The 22791-nt window shown below is 31.2% G+C and overlaps 2 protein-coding genes across 2 annotated transcripts in view; one reads left to right on the top strand and one right to left on the bottom strand.

Moving 5' to 3' along the window:
- The window catches only part of LOC127732361 (uncharacterized), a 74605-nt gene extending 58645 nt beyond the window's left edge, over positions 1-15960 (bottom strand). The window contains exon 1 of the mRNA XM_052241395.1: positions 15910-15960. Coding sequence (XP_052097355.1) covers positions 15910-15937 — 28 coding nt within the window. The 5' untranslated portion in view covers positions 15938-15960. The remainder of the gene's footprint in view (positions 1-15909) is intronic.
- LOC127732406 (uncharacterized) lies at positions 3476-7605 on the top strand. Its single transcript, XM_052241449.1, has 3 exons — positions 3476-3667; positions 4949-5068; positions 6755-7605. Exons 1-3 carry the CDS (start codon positions 3485-3487, stop codon positions 7418-7420), a joined length of 969 nt encoding a protein of 322 aa, XP_052097409.1. The 5' UTR covers positions 3476-3484; the 3' UTR covers positions 7421-7605.
- Positions 15961-22791: the final 6831 nt, after the last annotated feature.

A 22791-nucleotide genomic window follows, 5' to 3' on the forward strand; every position in this document is an offset into this window, starting at 1 on the left:
TCCCACAGAGAATCTCACCTTAAATTCAAAAATTTAAAGTGCCAGGATGTTTGAAAATGTGCATTGGTTAATTTTGAAATAAATATTCTGACCTCTTCAAATTTGCCTGGCCCCCACCTCAGAAATGTTCATCACTGAAAGGGGCATATTAGCTGTCAAATTCATGTTGACTGATTTGACTCAAATTCTCATATTTGGTTTATAAAATACTAAAACCTATACACATGATGCATGTATATATATCAAAATTACAATAAGTCTGAAATAAACAGTTAAAAAAGTGTGCTCCAAAATATATTATATTAGAATTTCTTGTGTATTTTAGTCTAGACGCCCTCTTATCAACTATCAAGATGACCTCTGAAGACTGCCGATGGTCATATAACCTGATATAAACATAAACATAAATATAAACAGATAGTGACCTCATGCAATTGGAATTTAGGTTTGATTTCATTTCATTTCATAGGTTGAAAAAAAGTTAATTATTGTTTTTACCTGTATAAGAATGATTTTTTGTGGATCGAATCAGTCAATGAAATAGTTTGTATTTGTTTCACTTTCAGTGTTGACATTCTTTTCCTTTTAATGGCTGAACACGACTAATGCATGTGTAACCAATCTCTAGCTAATGTCTAGTTAGCAAGTGAATAATTCAACAATGATGTTTCTTTGCTTATTTTGACAAAATCTAACCAAATTAGATGATTAAAGCGAAATATGTTTTTTTTTCTTAGTAATTTTTTTTCATGCAAAGCGCGAACAAATTTATCTAGTTTTCGACACGATCAATTGGTTATTTTTTCAAAATGTAACACTAATCAGGTTTGGTGGAAATTTGCATTCAGAATAAATTATTTCTGTCAAATGAACTGCTTGACCAGAATATTTTTTTTCATCAAATTGGGGATCAGAATATTTTTTTTAGAAAAAGAGACACGTTTCGTGTTACCTGCATGCATAGGCTCTGCTTTAGTTTAGATAGCTGCAGAATCGTAGCTCATAAGTCCTTATGATATACTTTTTCTGACAATTTACGCAGCTAGGCTCACAGAATGGGAAGCGATTCAATTGAGAAATCAAATAGCCAGATATATGCTAAAGCCACCATCAAAAAAAGATATGGCAGACAGCAAGGAACAACCATTAATTTACAGGGTCCTAGGGACAGGCCCATAAAGTATGTGGCGGGGTTTAACATATATCCAAACAGATGAACACTCTTCTTATACATGTTATATTTAGTCTGTGGCTTAGTTTTTTTTAGACATAAAAAACTTCTAAAGGTCAATTTGCTATGTAATTTATGAAACTTTGACAGTCTCAAAACAGCATCTGTAGAATTATTTGTTTGAATCAAGTCTAGGGTGGTTTCTTTAATAATTTACTTGATTTGTGTTCATTTTTCACCGATAAAACAAATTGAAAAATGATTTTTATGACAAAAATACACATTTCCTTAAAAGGATTTTTAAAATTGATGTCAAATAATCCGAGAAAATAAAACCACATAAATTAGTAGTGGTATCAGCCTGTTATATTTTTTACATTTTTAAATTTCAGGTATTACTACATGAAAAAGAAATGTAGGTCTACTAATGAAGATTTAGACAATTCTGACAAAAGATGTAGCCAACAATACAAGAGTCGCCAGTACCTTGAAGCAAAGAGTTTTGTTACAGGTCTATGCAAGAGATATGGTGATGATCAGCCTGATATTCTGGAAATACATTTGCCATCATGTCTCTCTATACTACAAGTTTGGACAGATTACAAATCTTCCTGTGAGAATTTAGGATCACCCTATTTATCATACCAGAGGTTCTATGGAATGTGGATTGAAGAGTTTCCTCATGTTAAGATTCCAAAGGTTTGTATGGAGTAATATTCAGAACAAAGGTGTTGGTTTATGAACATGATGAAGGGATAAAATAATATGCAGATGTCTAAATTATAACTAAAAAGTAGGAAATCATCACAGTCTGACACATCTTGACAGTTATGATGCCAATGCACATAAAACATATGGTATCAACTGTATTTTACAAAGCTGTTTAATATGTACAAAATATATGTTTTGGTAAAGTCATGACAAACATCATTTTTTTTTCAATAATTATGTGTAAAGTTGTCAATTATGTCAAAGTCAACATATATATGCATGTTTATGACATAAAAATTACTTTCTGCACTTTATGTTAAATAAAGGTCATGTTGTATGACACATGAATGATGAGACAACTATCCTATAGAGTCCAATTGACATGGATTTAAGCAACTAAAGGTCACATTGGACCTTCAAAATGAAACTAAACTATATTTCAATCTTTTATTAATAAAAAAATGAAATTTATGTTGCAAGTCTTTAATAATTCATTGGTATGACAGTGACTTTATATATCATACCTCCTGCTTTATGTCACATAATTAATTCCTTCGTCATATTAAAAAATGTTCAGTCATGCATAAATTAAGAAACATTCAGCGAATTAAATAGATGTAATCTTTTTGTTTATAGTATCAGAAGCTCAGCAAATGTAATGAGTGCGTAATCTTTAAAGAGACCATCAGCAAAAAACTGACAAAGATCGATTTGGGAGAGCTGAAGGACAAGAGAAGAGCACACTTGCTTCTTCAAGAGTAAGAATTTTATCCACTCTTAAAAATGATTTTTTTTGTACTTTTCATGATTGATGCAAATACATCTACATTATTAGCTCAACTGCAAGTACTGAACCAAATTAACCAAACTCTGCAACAATCTTCTTAGGTTTTTAGTATACAAAAAAGGTGGCCTATGACCATGCCTGCCAACCAAAATTGCCAACATAGCTAAAAATAGAACAGTGGGGGTTAAATGCAAATTTGTCTGATTATCTTGAAAGCTGCTATAATTGGGGAAAACATGATGAGAGAGATGTTATGTTGTGGTCTGCCCATTTATACAAAACCCTCAGTTGACTTGTTATGGAGTTATTGCTCTTGGTTATTTTTTTTACTGTTTTTATAAAAAAGAAGATGTGGTATTGATTGCCAATGAAACAACTCTCCACTAGAGACCAAATGACACAGAAATTAACAACTTTAGGGACACCAACTGCATTTAACAATGAGCAGATCCCATACAGCATAGTCAGCTATAAAAAGGCCCCAAGAAACTACTATTAAAATAAAATAACCTCATATTTGCTATTTGGTCAACAGCTTGACAGTGATGACATGTGATATAAAAAAGAATCTGGAGATTTGTCAGATACCTAACTCTTGTTTGCAATTACTTTGAATTTTTCAATATTGGAAGGAATTCAACTTTTTTTGTCATATTTTTCTCAGAAACTACTGAAATCAATGACTTTATTTGGTCAGCCGCTCAACATAGATGAGTTAAGCATGTTAAGAGTGCACCTTCAGATAAGTCATATAACTACTTCCTGTTAGCCAATATTTTGAATTATGATTGCATTCTTGTTTAAGTTATGAGCACATGTTTTTAAACTTTTTTTTTTTTCAGAATGAAACAACACTTGAAAAAATGCACCACCATGTTACAGGTGTTTTATGTCATGGATTAAATAAGGCATATACATTTACATGGACAGATCAGTTTTCCTCTGATTGTAATATCACCTTGAATTGTTTGATGTCTGTGTTGGGCGATGTAGCAACAGTAAGTATCTATTATCAAGTTTAAAGTGAAACAATTAACTAAAGTTCTCATGCAAGAGAATACTGTGGATTCATTTATTTTCGTGGGTATCAATTTTCGTGGATTGAGGAAAACTTGCATTTTCCTGGATATTTGATTTCGTGGTTTTGCCATACTTTGGATACAAAGCCTAAAGAAAATTTGTAATTCATTGACCATTTGAATTCGTGGTTTACCAGTATCAACGAAAGCCACGAAAATTGGTATCCAACGAATAATAATTAATCCACAGTAACACATTTTCATTTATTTTACAATTTATGCAACAACAAGAAAGTCTAAGTGTATAGAAGCCACTTTTAGTCCATTAATTTTAAACATCAAAGATATGAAAGTTAAGAGATGTGGTATGACTGCCAATTAGACATATCTCCAAAGATTTCACATGACACAGACACTGAAAAATTACAGATTAATCTAAGCTAGCATTGCTATTCAATTAGAAATAATAATTGGACAGGGTTGCATATAAAAAAAAGTAAGAACGATGGGTATGGTTGCCAATGAACTAATTATGCATAGAGACAATGTTGTAGACTATTGCAGGTCAAAGTATGGCCTTCTACAGTGAGCAAAACCCATACCCTATACTAAGCTAAAACGCCAAGTGTTGACAAAATGGAAAACAAATTCAAAACTGATTTTTAGAAAAAAAACATATTTCATGGCTTATTTTGTTTTTACATGTGCACTAGACCGCTATGTTATTCTCGTTTGATAATGAGGTTAATTTTCACATTCCCATTTCTGAATATATATATATATATATATATATATATAATAAAGAGCCTAGGTGGTCGAGTGGTCTAGTGCGTCGTTCACAGTACAATGTGATTTGGTGCCACGATATCTCAGTAGCATGAGTTCGAAATCCCAGCAAGGGAATATATATATATATATAAATGCATGAACATTATTTATTTTGCTTTTTACCAAAAATGTAATGGAAATATAAGCAATAATCTGTAATTTTTCAAAGAAATGTGAGAAGTTTATAAAAGTTGGGAACAAATTGCGCTTCTCATGATAAGAGATGAAAATGAAACAATTTATTCATGCAGTTTTATCGGTGAACAAACTTCTTTTCTCAAAAATAAGCTTTGACTTAAATACTTTTATGACTAAGATACTTCATATGCTAGAAAAATATATTATGTTTGGTATAATAGGGTTGGATAACTTTTAACTGTGATGATATGATGTATAATATGTAAAGCTGATTCCCTTTTTTTTTCTTTTTAGGAAAATGGTGGTTTACCTCCTACACTATATATTCAAGCTGATAATTCCCCAAAAGACAACAAAAATAAATATGTGATAATGTTCCTAGCAATGTTGGTGAAAATGGAAATTGTAAAAAAGGTAATTTAATTTTTTTGCATTTATTTAATTTATTGATAGATGGAGTTACCATGGTAATAAAATTTAGTATTTGTGAGTGTAATGTATATATTTTTGATTTTTTTTTCAGAATCTGCAGGGAAAAATATTATAAACACATAAAGAAATCCAAAGAACATCCAAGCATGTACACTTCTGTTATCATTGACAATATGGATCAGTCCAAAACCAATCTACCAAGGTTTCCATTACAACTTTTATTGGAATTTGTTAGCATACATGCATTTTTGTTATCCTTACTTCAAATCACAAGGGCATAAATTCAGACATAACAGCATGCAATACATTTTTAGTTCCAATATTTGTTTGTTGCAAATTAAATCACTTTTTTGCTATAACATAAAATTGAGAATGGAAATGGGGAATGTGTCAAAGACAACAACCCTACCAAAGAGCAGATATATATGTCATGTATATATCATGTATGTGCTTGTCATTTCATCAACAATAACAAAAAATCACTAACTTATGAAAAGAAAAGAAAAGAGAAAATGTTTCATAAAACAAAACAAAAGTGCATGTTGTAGTCACAGATTCCAAAAAATACATTTAAGGCAATCACTTAAAGGGGTAAAACCCAGCTAATTCATTTTTACTGATTTGACTCAAATGTTCATGTTTGATTTCTAACATAATAAAATGAATTTCCAAATTGTAAAAAAATCTAGAATTTTTTATGTATGGACTGATAATATGTATCTTCATGATGTGTGTATTTTTGTCTAGAGTCAACTCATTATCATCTATTCGTAGCTAAGTGGCACTTCCTTGGGAAACTAGTCAATTTTAAAAATTGTCAGTAAAATTCAGAGATGCCAATAATTACGATTTTCAGTCATTGAAGTTATTTCATGACTATAATGAATATTAACCATATTCTGCTTTTTGTTGTTCAGTTTATTTTTTGTGTTGAACTACTATATTTGGTGAATGGAATGATTTTTATGTGTACATATCCAGGTGTCATCTGACTTTGACGTCATTTTCATGGTTCACTAGTTAAAAGTTAGTTTGTGTGTTATAGTCTGTTTTTCCAATACTGTATGCAATAGGTCAACTATATTAGGTGTATAGAAATATTTCCAGTGTAGATACCTGTCCAGCAAGGTTTATTGACCTCCACCTCATTTTTATGGTTCATTGCTCAATGCTAAGTTTTTGTGTTTTGGTCTGTTTTTCTAAAACTATAAGCAGTAAGTCACTTATACTAATATTTGGTTTATGGAATGATTGTAAGATCTTTATATGTATATAGATATAAGAAGATGTGGTATGAATGCCAATGAGACAACTCTCCATCCAAGTCACAATTAGTAAAAGTAAACCATTATAGGTCAAAGTACGGTCTTCAACACAGAGCCTACCGACCGTGTGAGAGCTGTATAGCAAGTCAAGGTCGTTAATACTTCCATTATCATCATCAGAGCCTTGTTAATGATGATACATGTAATAATGCTTCATATTTAGGGCTATCAAAATAAATTCCATGGTCAGTAAAGCAGGCAATACATTCAGTATGTTGACTCTTATTATTATTAATGTGCACCAAAAAGTATTGGCACTTATGAAATTTTAGTTGAACAATGTGAGATTTTGAATTGAAGCTTTAATAACTTATTACAAATCTATATCTTTTTTTTTTTACAGATAAAGCTGACATTCCTCATGGTGGGTCACACCCATGAGGATGTTGATCAGTTATTCAGTAGGATTTCTGTTAAAGCTTCAAAAGAAAAGACAACAACCATCCCTAGCCTTTTGGATCTGATCAAAAGGTCTTACACACCGCAACCTATTGCAAAGCATGTAGAATCACTGTATGATTTCCGGGATCAGATGGCATATCCATCCAGTCTAGCTGGAATCAAAAGTCAGCACGTATTCAAATTGACAAAGGATGGAGACAAAGTTTTCTTGGCAATGAAAGAATGGCCATTGGAGTCAGCACCATACAAAACATTGGAGCTGACTAATATATTACAGAATCTCGACATGCCGAGGAAGGTGGAACCAAACATGGAAAAGATTGGTGGTATCATACAGTTGATGAGACGAGATCTTCCAAAATGGGTTCAAAATGGAAAGTTAAACAGAGAAGATGAACTTTGGTGGATCAACTACCTATCTACCCTCGAGAAAACAAGACGCCCTGCACCAAAGACTCCTTTGCCACAAAATATGGGACGTTACAAGAAACCACAACATGAACAACCAGCTATGGAAGGTAATTTGTTGGCTGCGATCAACAACCATATCCAGACTTTTGAGAGAAACACCGCAGTTAGGATTGTTACACACCGACCACGGGTTTAAGTCCTCAAAACTAATTCTATTTTGTATATTTTGTATATTTTGTATATATATTTACCTCCTAGGAACATTTGATAGATAATCTTCTTATGTCATATGAGCACCAAATTTTGTGTCTATAAATGAAATGACTTCTGTATGTTTGTTTCAAAGATTAATTCGTAGAAACTTGTAGCTGCTGTCCTTTAGTGAAGACAGTTAAGCATTTTATAAGCATGATAAGTGACAACATGTTTAAGCAGTTGACTGTATGAAACTAAATATCATTCACATTAATGTATAGTACTGTAGTTTGCAATTGTTGTATGGAATTTTGATTCATGATTATTTTGAAAACTAAGTGTTTTTGTATAGCAGTGCTATATCTTTAATGTTCACAAATGTACAAATGTTAATATAAAAAACTAATTTGTAAATAATATTTCAATTGCTACAGTAAGTGTTTTGACAAGTTAAGTCAATGTTAGTATTATTTATTTTTAAAATTTTGAAAAGTTATTTGTATTCTGAAAGTAGATTGGGTAAGTGTCAATTTTCTGGCTAAAAGCTTTTTAAGTTGCTGATTAAAACATATTGAAATTAGCCTGTTTTAATTGGTAGGGAAAAAGTAATGCTTATTTCTTATGCTTAAATCAATACTGATACATATTTTCCTATTGATTGATTCATCGTTTAACTAGAATGCATTGTATTAATTAGTCATTCAATGAGAATTGTAATAAGATTTAGTAGTCCGAGCCTTATTGAACCTTCTCTTTTGTACAAGATGAGAAATGGAAATCTTCAATTGAAATGTATGCATGTAACATTGTAGACAATAGAACATACTTTTCTTACATGTATTTCTTTTATTAGTCATGCTTTTTTGCATTGAAGTATTGACATTTAATGAAAATATATATATCTGAGATAATTTACCTGTGTAAAAAACAACTTTCAAATAGAAAGAAATGTGTTTATATGTATATTTTGCATAGTTCTTTTGTAAATACAAAATAAATATGTTATGTCAAAAACAATTGTCCTTTTTATTAGTGTTTGTCTTAATATAATAGAATAGGTTTTAATTTATAGTTTGTAAAAGTTTCTAGGTTGGCCTTTCATCAACTTACTGGTCCTTCATTTTCAATTTATGACCAATGAACCTCATTGTGCTATAGCTTGTGTATTAAAAGAAAAAAAGAGAATGTGTGATATATTTGTAAAGTTTTTAATTTTAATCATTTAATGGTCTAAGTAACAGAATTTAAGACCAAGTTGGAAACCAATAAATTGTTTTTTTTATTATTCTGACAAGTGAAATATATAAAAAGTATTTTTATGATAAATGAAATATGAGAAATAGTTTAGGTTTGAAATATTCTAAATGTTCTATTCATGAGAAATGTGGTCCTTGCTATTGGATAGAATGGATGTTGGGTAGAAACATTTTGATGAAATATTAGGAAACACGGACACACGCCTTTAGGTGCAGGACTTTTTAGCTGTGTTTAAGACCCAATGGTGGACATCAGTTGTTTTCTGCCCTTTGGTCGGGTTGTCTCTTTGAAATATTCCCCTATATTTTACTTGTTTGTACTAAAGTCAAATATATTTAGTATGCAGTTGAGTTGACATTGGCAAATCTCATTTCCAGGGATAGTGTTAGCACCTCTACTTCAGTCATGGTCTTTTTGCTTTGAAACTTTTGCATAGTCTAAATGTTAAAGTTTGTGTCTATGTCATTTCTAATGAAAGTAAACACTTGTGAAATTTGGTATGCAATTGTATATTAATAATTGTCATTTCTCATTTCCAAGATGGTTATTTAGCCCTGCACCTTCAGTTGTGGTTAATTGACTGAATGATTTGCCCAATTTTAATTTTAAACAATCACATTATAATATAAAAATTGAGTCGGACAAAACATATCACTGTCAATAATTTGTACTCAGTACCCACCAAAACAGAAAATTGTTTTCTGACGTACAAATGAATCCACAGTATTCTGTTGCATATTCTGAGGTATAGTTTGTAACTCTTGGTTGGAGTAATATATATCTATGAGGTTGTAAGCTATCAATACAAGTTAAAAAAAATCTTTATTGTCACTAGATCTAAATTTACCTTTCCTAATGATGTTTAATATTCTGTATTCTTGACTTTTTCGCATAGATGAGCATAAAAGTATTGTAATATTTGAAGTGCATGATGTAGTATATTGAGATTTTTTTAATCAACAACAAGGTTTTTCCTACTTGACTTGACTACCTGTGAGGGTCTTGCACGGTTGTTTTTTAATCAAAATCAAAACACTGATACAAACAACACCATAAATATATTTATAGAAAAAAAGCAAATCGGATAAAACTGACCTACAGCACAAAATTAACATTTATCAAATTGAATGAAATCATACAAGACAAAAGATATCCTAAGGGAGATAAAAAAAAAACCTAAGGGACAAAATTAATCCTAAGGGAGAGAAGAAAATTTTAAGGGAAAGAAGAAAATCCTAAGGGAAAAAAAATATCCCATAGGACAAATTAAATCCCTTAGGAGAAATAAATAATCCTAAGGGAGAAAAAATATCCCATAGGACAAATTAAATCCCTTAGGAGAAATAAATAATCCTAAGGGAGAAAAAATATCCCATAGGACAAATTAAATCCCTTAGGAGAAATAAATAATCCTAAGGGACATTTTTTATGGAAAATAGTCTTTCATGATAATCCCATAGGATAATTTATATCCTATAGGATTGAAATTTTTTTTTAAAAATCCCACAGGAATTTTAATCCTGTAGGATATTAATTTTATCCCATAGGATATTTTATCTCCTACAGGATATTTTTATCCTAAGGGATTTAAATATCCCACAGGATATTAAAAATATCCTACGGGATTATGACTTTATCCTATAGGATTTCTAAAAATCCTGTAGGATTTTTAAAAATCCTATGGGAAAAAAAAATATCCTATAGGATATTGACACTGATTTCACTCGTAATGCCGAACGGGGCGAGCCATATCAAAACTTTTTTTTTAATTGTTTTACCTATAGGCATAGGTATATTATTGCCAAGTTTGATAATTCTACCTTAAAAAAAATGTGGTTCCAATTTGCACTCACGAGAAGTGCAAATTAATCCGAGAACATGTTGACGATATTTGTTTTTATTAGTAAACAGTTTGCAATGAGACAGAACTTTTTTCATGAAAAATATATGATGCCACACTTCAAACCACATTTCATATTGTTGAAATGGAAGATGATATTGATCTTGCTGTCGACAAATGGTATGAACGTTTTGAACAAGTTATTGACAAGCATGCACCTATGAAAATTAAGAGTGAACATATTTAAATAAGCAGAATGGTTCAATGAAGAAATTGAAATGTCCATTCAATATAGAAATATGTATCATTCAAAAAAAGATTGGGTAATCTTTAAAAAGTGGCGAAATAAAACAACGTCTTTAATATTTAATGAAAAAAAGGAACATTATTAAAACGCTATATCTAGTTCAAAAAATAGTAAAGAACTTTGGAATCACATAAAAGAGTTAAATCCAAAAATGGATAATACTTTTCCATCTAAAATGCAGTATGAAAATCAAACTGTTTATAACCCCCAAGATATTGTTAATACACTAAATGTTTATTTGTTTTCGGTAGCTGAAAAACATATTGGATTTGATTTGATTTTTGGGGTTTTATCGCCACTTTTAAGCACCGCTTTTTGGCTATTTCGTGGCGGCCTGTTTTTATTGGCGGAGGAAGCCGGAGTGCCCGGAGAAAACCACCGACCTTCGATATGAAAACTAACAATCCTAGTCAATTAAGATTGGAGTCGAGTGCACCCGCACGAGCGGGGTTCGAACTCACAACCTCAGTTTTGACTGGCTAGTGATTATAGTAGTACTGAACTACTTAGACCACTCGGCCACCGAGGCCCCAAAACATATTGGAAGAAATACTTAAAATATAGATTTGTCTATGCAACAAAATTTTACTTGTAAAAAATTGAAGGAAACAGATAATTTTAAATTAAACCTTATTTCTGTTGGAGAGGGGTGTACACAACTAAAACACTTTAATATTAATAAATCAGCAGGTTTAGATGGAATTGGTCCCAAATCTTTAAACCTTAGTGCAGAGTAACTGCTATACATAAAGGAGAACCAACAGATGTTCCCTCCAATTATCGTCCAATTTCTATTTTAAATACCATATCTAGGATTTTTGAGAGACATGTATATACACAGTTATATGCATTCTTGAATAATAAAAAAATGTTACATATAGCTCAGTCATTCATGTCAAACCGCCCTAACTTAACTAATTGACAAATGGTTAAATATTTAGATAATGGAGAAATAGTTGGTACTGTGTTTTTTTATTTCAGTTAGGCTTTTGGTCTTATTAACCATGCCATACTTTTAGAAAAGCTAAAATTGTATCATATCGGAGAACATATGATAAATTGGATAGAATCATATTTGTCTGATAGACAACAAGAAGTTCAATACGCAAACATTAAATCTGATAAAACGTCTGTAAAATATGGACTGCCTCAAGGTTCAATTTTAGGTGCTCCTGTTATTTTTAATTTATATCAATGATTTACCACTTCATGTTAAACAATCCAAAATGGATGCATATGCTGATGATTCAACATTGCATTTTCATGATAAAAAAAATTAACAGCATATTGCAAAATGATTTAAATGCTATACAATCTTGGTGTAACAATAACAGTATGAAAATTAATGCACAAAAAACAAAGTGTATGAAATTGAGTTCAAAACAAAACTTACTTACTAATATATCACTTTTGTATAAACTTTAAGAATATGTGCTTATACACATAAGACAACTATTTTATAATGCATATATTCTACCATTTATTGACTATTGTAGTTCAGTTTGGGGAAATTTATTACAAAAAGATTCAGATAGAATCATAAAACTTCAAAAAAGAGTAGCAAGAGTTATGCTTGAATGAGATATTTCTGTTCCATCTAATTTTATGTTGTCCTCTTAAAAATGGCTATCTTTTACAAAAAGAATAAAATACCAACAATCAAATCTAATGTTGAAAATTGTAAGTGGACTAACACATGATTACTTAGCAATGCTAAATATTAATGATGTTCAACACTACAAAAAAGTGTATATGTATATATATATATATATATATATATATATATATATATATAATTCGTCTAAATAACAGCCCAACAATGTTAGATCTGTAAATTTGTAACTCATGCTACTGAGATATTCCATCTTCATGCCTTATATATCATGTACTGTGTTACGACGCTAGATAAAAACTGACGAGGAAAGGTAACACCCGGCCACCGAAAGCTTGATTTTTGTCGAGCCTAGCCGGTCGAGTGGTCTAGCGCGTCGGGCAGAGTGCAAGGCGATTTGGTACCACTATATCTCAGTAGCATTAGTTCGAATCCCGGCCAGGGAAGAACAAAAAATTTGCTTCCGCAAATTGACAGATCTAACATTGTTGGGCTGTTATTTAGACGAATTATGTATACATAATGTGTTTTCAGCCTTGTATCACCATCACTGGTGATCCGATGGATAAAATCTGGCATAGAGTTGTCACTGGTTCAGACGTACTTATATATATATATATATATATATATATATATTATATACAAGTCTAAATTGAAAACAACGTTCAAACCTATGATTGCGTTGGATTAAAACCGCAATTTTTATACGTGTGCATGCAAAACAAATTTTTTGTTAGAGGGGTCTAAAAACAGCACAAACAACATTTTCCAAAAGACCAAAACAAGTGAAAATGTATATTTTAACAAAACGCATTTGACTAACAGTTCGAACAACAAATGTTCTTAAACCCTGCTGACTGCCTTTGGCGATTGCCAAATAAACGGATCACCGATGTAATAAATGGATCTTAATTATGAATTTAATACTAAACAGAAAACAATAAATTTGCGGACAAGATGATATACCGCAAACAAAAGGTGCAAAGGTTTTTGTACACCATATCCGGATTTCGACAATAAATGTCTCTTCAGTGATGTTAGGAATCGAAACGGTATTTGGAAAGCCATACTATTTACCACAATTTAGGATAGACTCTTGAATTTTGAGGAGTCAAAAGAGGATGAACGGATCATATAAACCCGAAGGCAAATATAACACAAGCCCAAACGAAAAAAATATAAACAAGTCTAAATTGAAAACAACGTTCAAACCTATGATTGCGTTGGATAAAAACCGCAATTTTTATACGTGTGCATGCGAAACAAATTTCTTGTTAGAGGAGTCTAAATACTGCACAGGAAAAGATGATATACCGCAAACAAAAGGTGCAAAGGTATATATTGTATTTTAATGTATGAATATTAACTGCATACATGTATTTTGTTTGAGGGCCTCGATGCAAATTGGACTAGTTATAATTGAGTTACCCTCTGTAAATAAAGAATGTATTATTATTATTATTATTATAACTTCTTGTCAATACGGAAAACTAAATAAACCGACCCACTGTCGAAACCGGCCCTTTTTCATATATGTATTATATATATATACACTGTGTATATATTGTATGTTAATGTATGAATATTACCTGCATACATGTATTTTGTTCGAGGGCCTCAATGAAAATTGGACTAGTTATAATCGAGTTATCCTCTTAAAATAAAGAATTTATCATTATTTTTATCATTTTTATAATAACTTCTTGTCAAAACGGAAACCTAAATAAACCGACCCACTGTCGAAACCCGCCCTTTTTCATAGACCCATAGTAGGCCGGTTTATACAGGTTTTACTGTACTTCTTAAAATAAATGGGGGGATAGGGAAAGATCCAAAGGGGTTAATTAAAAACAATTAGCCGAAAATACAAACAACTCCATGGTCATGGTCAAAAGAAATAAAAAATGACGAAAGGACAAGCACAAGTCTTTTGATCGATCATTGGTTTCCTCTCAAATAATGACACAGGCCTAAAACTGTATATATATATATATATATAGATACAACAAATCTACAACAGCAGATTGGTAAATGTAGCAAGTTTAACTTTGAAATTTCACTAAAAGTTGTATTAGGTGATGTCACAATCAGAGAATAGAGGGCGAACTTCTGGCACCGTCAATTTGAACATATCCGCGGTCTTCTGCGATACAAATATTATAGCGGTTATCTGTGGGGTTAATAAATTGATTGACGTACTAGTTTAGATGTTTTACTTTTCTTAAATTCTTATCACATAAGAAAAACTTAACATGAAAGTCTATAAAATAATAAAGTTACGTTCTCTCGGCCAGGTTAAACGACATCATTTTAATTTCCAGATGCAAGGACATCTAATTGAAATAAACAGATTGCAAAATATTTAATGTTTTATAAAAAGACCTTACGTACAGTTTTTGTGAAATTTCTCATAGCGTTGTACAGCCCTTTACAAAAATAATCTTAGAAGTTGATTTTTAACCATTTTCTTCAGTTCAAAGGAATACAACTTAGAAAATGGTGTATGATTTTTAGTCGGCTAGATGTCCGTACCTTTGCTGAACGGGTAATTTGAACGACCGATTTGATTGCGTTTACTTTGTTTCCATAAAAGCCAATGACTGATTTTCTATTCGCACGGTGTCGTCGATTTTCTATAAATTTTGGATAGTTTTTAAATGTTAATGAGTCTATCGTACAAAACTAAAACTGGCAAGAGAGGATTTGTATAAGAGAGTACCACACACGTTACACGTTAATGACCTCTTCTATAAACTCTTAAGGGGTCCGAAGGTTATCTGTTGCCAGACAAAATTTCTGCTCCTATCGAACTTTACATATTTTCTAATGGCAGTAAAAAATGTCTCTCCCCTCATTCCGGTTTGCTTTGGTATTAATTTTAAATTTGTTCTCATCCTGAATTTTGCATCAAACAATTGAAATTGGATGTAAAGCAAGCAATAATAAAGAATCAGTATGACAAGATTCAACTTTTGACGCATGCCTTTTTTTCATTTTCTTCTATTGCATATACTGCCTAGTTTTTAATTGTTATTTGCGACATTTGAATGTTTTAATTCTTACAATGCATGGGTTACTTCTCATACAAATAAAGATATAAATACAGAAAAAAAGTGAACGAATACATGCTTATATTCTATGATTGAATAATTGTTGTTTGTTTTACGTTCAGGGGCAAGACAATTCATACATGTTCAGAACGAGAACATATTAATAATAAATACAATAGATAAAAATCTTGTAATAGTTGTCTACCTACGGACACATAAAGGAGTTGTTGCAAAGGTTCTAAGCGTGTATAGAGCTTGACACTCTCTACACGAAGCATCGGATTGAACATCTATTTCTTCATCACGCACACTCATATGATGCCAAACGTTAGCAATGGTTTTACTGTCAGTCTGAAGAAGACTAAGAATTACAACATTTTTATTCCCCAGTCATTCGTAGGGTCTATATATTTTAACAACTTACTATTACGAACTTGGATCCATCGTGGCATAATTCTATGAACAATAATACAAACAGCGACTGAAAAAAAGAGATAATTTCTTGTTTAAAATAGTAGTTCTTAAATGTGATTGTATTTCAGGAAGTACCTGACCAATAAATCCTAACAGTTGTACATAGACATTCTGAAAGGTATATTAACCATAATTTTACAAACACATGGTGTGTAGGCAAACTGGGAGGTTTGTGCGTATGCAAAGCGTTTTAATTTCCCCGCATTTGCTGGATATGACTGTTCTTTCTTAAGTTCCTTGCGTATTCAAGAAGTCATACATTTTTTGCTCTCACATTTTTGGGTTGGGGCTTTCCCGGTGTTGATAAATCCAGAAAGGCGTAAGACGCACCGAATGGCAAAAGTTTAAATTTTGTCAGACTATCGTGACTATGTGTTGTTGATTGTACACTAACTTTAATTAGAGAAGTCGGTTGTTGCTGGTTTGTCTAGACTGATGTACTGTCCACTATCTTATGTTGTAATTATTATATCTTGTATGTATAATTTCTTTAATTGAACCACAGTAATAATCTAATGATACAATGTTTGTTAAAGTACGTAAGTCGAAAATGTATACAACGGCAAGATCAAACCAATATCTTATTAGAACAGATGTTTTAACACACGTTGTGATGAGGAATAAAAGAAAGAGTTAATTATTTGATTTTATGCTCGTATTCTTAAAAGATATGGTATTCCTATTTTGTATTATCTACTCGACATTTAAATTAGAGTCTCTTGGTCTTGAAATATTCGGCATTTTTATTTTATTTTCTCGCCTGGCATTTACATTAAAATATCTGTGTTGAAACTCAATCGTACATTTTATAATTCATTTAGTTTTACTATATTTCACAGTTATATACTTAAAACAGATTTTTAATATCTGAAAATGTATTTGATAAATCACGTCAGAACCGAAACATTGACTTTTGAGCTGATGCTGCTCTAGGGTACTAACAGTCTACCTTCGTTGGAACCAGAAGAAATATTGCAATGCTTGAAATGATCTACAGAACAAAAACTCTTTTCACTTCACTTCCACACAATCTACTCAAACAAAAATTATCCTGAAAAAAAACTGATTGTTGATTTATTTGGAAAAGGTAAATATGCTTGATATATTAAATAAAGGTGTGTTGAGATGATTGAAGCTGTACATTATCTACTCGGCAACATTTATGTACGTTTTGACAATAAAGTTTTCAGATGGATTATATGTAATCCCTGTTTGAACCAATTGCGCCCTTTTCATAGAAGACTAGTTCCTATACTGTTATGAATCAGAGTTTATGGCCAGTAAAAATCCATTTAGTTAATATTATTCAGTTGGTCGATGGTGGAGAGTTGTCTCATTGGCAATTATACTACATCGTCCTATTTTTATATAGATGTACATGCTGCTTTTTTACAATTTTTATATCAATTATCATGAATGTGTTTATCAATATGGGCTAAAGAACAACAATCTTGGAGTATAATATGCCTCATTTTTTAACATGATTTTTTAAATGCCTGTAATGTCAGGCTTACACACGAATGAAACAAATCAATTTGTTTTTATAAATTGGAAATATTTATGGCATATATTAGTAAATACAGTTTTCAAGTAAAAAGTCGACATTTCAGCTTTACACATACGTTAAAGGAGTACTAAAAAAGCATGCGAATAAATTAGCCTAAGTTTCTTCATCACAGTGAGACTTTTTTTTTACTGAGTCCCCGGTTAACCCCTGTTATGCATTGTACCTAATCCTAAATACTTGATATATGTTGATTTTGTTTAATCAAATTCCACTAAGGGTTAATCTTAAAAATAAAATAAAAGCAAATAATGTCTTCTTCATTTAAATTTTCAATTAAAGTAGAAGGCTGGTCTAATTTCAAATCGATAGAATTGATAAATTACTTGCCTTAACGAAGTTTATTTTATGTTTAACAAAAGTATGGGTCAAACCAGTTTTCTTTCAATCGACAGATTGTGGAAATAAGGGTCAAAATCGGCCCAACTTAAAAAGTAGATGATTTTTCTCTCAAAAATATCTTATAGGTGTCTGCTTTCCAAAAATATATATATTTTGTAAATATTACTTGAAATCACTTTATATGACGTCGTCAAAGTGTATCCCTTTATTAAAACCAAACATGAATTTTTAATCAATTTTGAAACTAGTGCTGTTATTATTGCACGTATATAAGTTGAAAACTTAAAACAAAGAAACCTTCTTATATACAAAATATACAAAAGGACGTTCTATGAATCAATATAAAAGTAATATACTTTCTCTTTTGTGGTCCCTAATTATTTGTATTTACCAATTTACCATGATAGCAACTGTTACCATGGTTTCAAAAATATATAGATATATGTCAAAATCTTACGTTTTTTTTTCGAATTTTATGGTGCATGGAAAATTTGTTTCAGTCTAAATAATCAAAAGTCTATTTTTAATTGTTATTTCTGAAATAACAAACAATTTGAAACACACTTTTCAAGATGACATTATTTTATGTTTATTCCACCACAAATTATCCAATTGCCTAGAAACATAAAGAAACTTTAGATGATGTTTAATATTATTTCATCTATATTTGAAACTTTGTCTGTGTGTATGCATTTGTCATTTTGAACAGGTAACAACTGCAAACTGTTTAATCAGAAACTGTTCAACAGAGTTAAAACCCATGGTATTATGTATCTCCATAGTAACAGCTACCTAGCAACAAAAATGTTGAAATTGTAATTTTAAAGAGTGAAAATACCTAAAATGCGTATCTCAATTACTGATGTCTGGTTTTACGTATGTTTGTTGTAATGAAAAGAATGACTTTACAAAACGCTGTTAAACCAATAAGTACGAATTAATTATTTAATAGAAATTTTTATTTGAGTGAAATCCTTCAAATGTGATTAAATTCTTTGTTGTGTAGATGAACAGATGGTTTTACAGTAATACAGACATACTGCATGTATACATTATATTATATATATGACTCTTACAGTAATAACTTTTGTTGAAATATAAACATGTTAATGAAATGAACTAAAATAAGGTCTAATTCAATAATTTTATTGACGATTTCGCCTGTGTAAGATATCATACAAATCGTGAAAGGGGTTATACATGTATAACCTTTTTGTTGTCATGACTCTCACCAAAGAAAGATTTAATATGATAGATTGCTAACATCATGCAATAAAATTATATATATATTTATGTCATTAATCTCATTAGGGTAACAACAAAAAGTTTAGATAAGCTATGCAATCATTCCTCAATGCAGTCACTGTCATCACTTTCATCAATAATCTCGGGATCTGGCATGCTACGTGCATCTGTTAGATATTTTGTCCAATCGTCACCAGAACAATAGGGTATGTTCAAACAGTGAACATACCCTAAATACCAGATACCTGCTGAAACGTGCGCACACATACCAACTATTCTTGCTCCAGCACGACATTTACAGAACCAGCCAAGAACAGTCATTTCATCGTATTGAATCCATAACAAATAAGCTCTAGCTGAAACATGTCTACTTTGGATTTTTGCACATATCAAAGTGTTTTCCTGTTTATGTACCAGTACCTCAAAGTCATTGTTTTCAGTAACATGTTCAGCAACGTATGTCTTGGCCAATTTCATCAGGTAAACGCCTAAAGTAAGGTTTCTGAGATCTTCATCAGTAATCGAAGGAAAATCAACAGATGCAGCATCTAGACGATCTAATGCGGTGAAGATTTTCCGACTCAATTTTTTCTTCAAGGAGATTATTTTGCTTAGAAAGATAAATCATTTTACACCCAAATAATTGGTCTTCTTGAGGATCACCTGAACTAAGTGGCTTGAAATACTTGTTGCATATTGAGCATACAATGCGTAGGTACTCTCCACCATGGGTTTGACGAGAGGCCGATGCTTGTGCATGCTGAATGTACGGCGTTGAAACTGAAATTGACCGCTTTTCTGTATATATATGTATGTTCCGTCAATTACAAGAATTGCGGGATTAAATTCACTGCCAAATAATGTCTGGGCAAGAAGTCTAGTATGGTTTTCAATCAATTTCTCTCTACAAATATGATTGAATCCTAAGTGCTTTGGTACGAATGTCTGCATAAGATTTTTTCGGACTGTTGCAACTGCTAGGAGGATCGAATCTTTTCCTAAATTAAAAATAGTAGCCAAAAGTTTTTTGGGCATTCCTGACCGTATTTTCGTCAAGAAAATTCCTACGCATGTTTTGGAACTACGCACCTTCGTATCTCTGATAGAAACAAGATGTGTTGCTAAATCATTGAAAGATGCTATATCAATGTCTGTTAAACTTATGTACTCTGCGTCACTTAATGATGAGTCGTTATCCAAATTTAATCGTTTGTCATCATTTTTTAGCAGTAGCATTCTTATTTTTTGAAGTAGGTCCAAAATGTCACTTCGGTTAAAATCTTTCGATTTTCTTAAGTCTGACATTCATGCAAGGGCTTGTTCACTGAAATTCTCATCAGAAATATGACCAAGGCAGTATCTAGCTTCTGCAAGTATTACAATATTCCTTTGTACAAATGTATTAAGGCTTGTTGAGGAAAAAACAACAATTAGTTCAGGGCCTCGTTTCCTGCAAACGAAGCAGGTTGAGTGGCTTCCACCTATTGAAGATAAAGACAACGTAATAGTTTTAGGGGACGCAAGTGTCTGTTGTCATATGTTTGCAGTTGGAAGTATGTCAGGTTTAGCATTGGCAATGGATTTTTCATCAGATTGTCTGTAATGTTTACGTCTACAAGTCCCACATATTACATCAGAGATATCAATAATTAGGGAAAAAAAATTGTACAAGTATTTACGTAGTCCTTTGTTATTTTCTCCACCAAGAAACCGTCTATCATGATGTTTTGTCCTCTTAGTACAGAGAACACATGTAAATCGTGTAGCTTTAGACATATCCTGCAAAATGAAATAGCATATGATTGAAATAACAAAGAAATTCAATTTAAATTACAAGTAAAACATTAGTATTTTTTTCTATTTTGATACTGTGCGTGTGGTTTCTTTGTCTATTCAACTTAGAATTAAACCCGACTAAAATATGAAAAAATCGTCGAGTAGACGGCAACGCAAAAACACACTTCAACTAAACGGGACAATGAATTACGAATTGTTTTCATTTAAGTAATAAAAGAAAATGTGAATGTTAGTTTCCGTATTTAATCATTTTTTTTTCTTTTTCTTTTGTGCTGTGATCTATGTACTTTAACTACTCGTAGAGCTCAATTCTATGTTATTTTTTTTTAATCGTTACTTATGACAGTTTACGTTCTTTCTTCTAAAGCATATGATAGCTAGAAAATTAGAAGAATGCAATTTAAAGTTAAAACGAAAAGAGAACCATAAATCATTATTATTATTTATACACTAGACGAATGCGAAGCTGTGTGAATTGTGCTATGCTATATATATATATATATATATATATATATAGCTATGAGATGCACCATTGTAAGTACAACCAGTATGCACTGATGTACAATGTATAAAGCCTGCACCAATGATATATGTGGTATAATGAATCTTTGTAATGCAGTATTAGATATAGGCGTATTATCACACATACCTTGTCTAATGATATTTGTAGATTAACACGTGTTATTTTCTTGTATCTTCTTCATCCAAAAAAAAGTCTGAAACAAAATTTATAAGTTTTTCAATTGTACTATAAAGACAATCTTTTTAAAAATAAGCTGTTAGTTTTCGCTCTGATACTAGCGTATGACAACATCGGATTTTATTGAGATAGACTATACAGAGTTCATCAAAGAGAAAATCATAAAGATCATAAAAAAAAACATTATCCTTAATTTGTTTAATTTAAAGTTGTAATGAAATATGTATTATAAAACTCGGCTTCTCTATATTTAAAGAAAAAAAAAACATAAAAAATTATGAGATTCGATCCTGGAACTCTGCAACGGCTATACGATCGCGGCTGTGAAAACGAACATGTTAATGTATGGTAAATAGTAGTATTTACATTTACGTTTTACACTGGTATCGCGTTACTTAACGTCTGCAGACACGTATACATTTTTGTTTTATATTGTTTAAACTACATTTTCGATTTTTATTATGCATTTCTTTAGAATTATATTTGTTAGAAAAATGATATCGTTTAACATTTATTGCGAAACCCTTCGTCTGTTACAAACGGATAAGAAAAAAAAAGTTCTTTGTTTTCCAGTTTTTGCTAGTTATTTGTTTGTTCGTTTGCTTTGATTTTGTAGAGATAAAATGCTTGTTGTGTTTCGAATGAAGTTTTAGACTGGAATATAAAAAATATATCTTTGTGTTCATTTTTTTTTTATTCATGTACGCATCATTGATCGGGTCTAGTGACTTCAACTAGCTATTTCTAACGATTAAAAAACTAAATTCCTCATATTTACCTGCAATTTAAGCCAAGCTGCACCATATTCTTCATCTTTCTGAACATAATAAATTATATCGCCGTATGTTTTGATTTGATTTATAGATATTTCAGATTTACAGTCTTTGGAAATGTCACCACTTTGCAGATCCTCATAAAATGATCGAACAACAAGTGCGGAAAATTTTTCCGGAATTAAGAAACCACTAGAATTAAAATAATACCCGACTTGAATGGCTGTACTTTAGTACTACATATTGTCATCAAGATTGATACAGTAACCCCAAAAAATAAACAAAGTTGTTTTTCGCAATTTCTACAATTTAGAATTCGCCGTTTTTGACTCCATTACAAAATTCGCTGTTTTTTACTAAGATTTATTATTTTTTCGTACTAAATATATAATTTAAAGAAAATTCTTAATA

This window comes from Mytilus californianus, unplaced genomic scaffold, assembly GCF_021869535.1.
Source record: "Mytilus californianus isolate M0D057914Y unplaced genomic scaffold, xbMytCali1.0.p SCAF_24, whole genome shotgun sequence".
In the NCBI taxonomy this organism is placed as follows: Eukaryota; Metazoa; Mollusca; class Bivalvia; order Mytilida; family Mytilidae; genus Mytilus; species Mytilus californianus.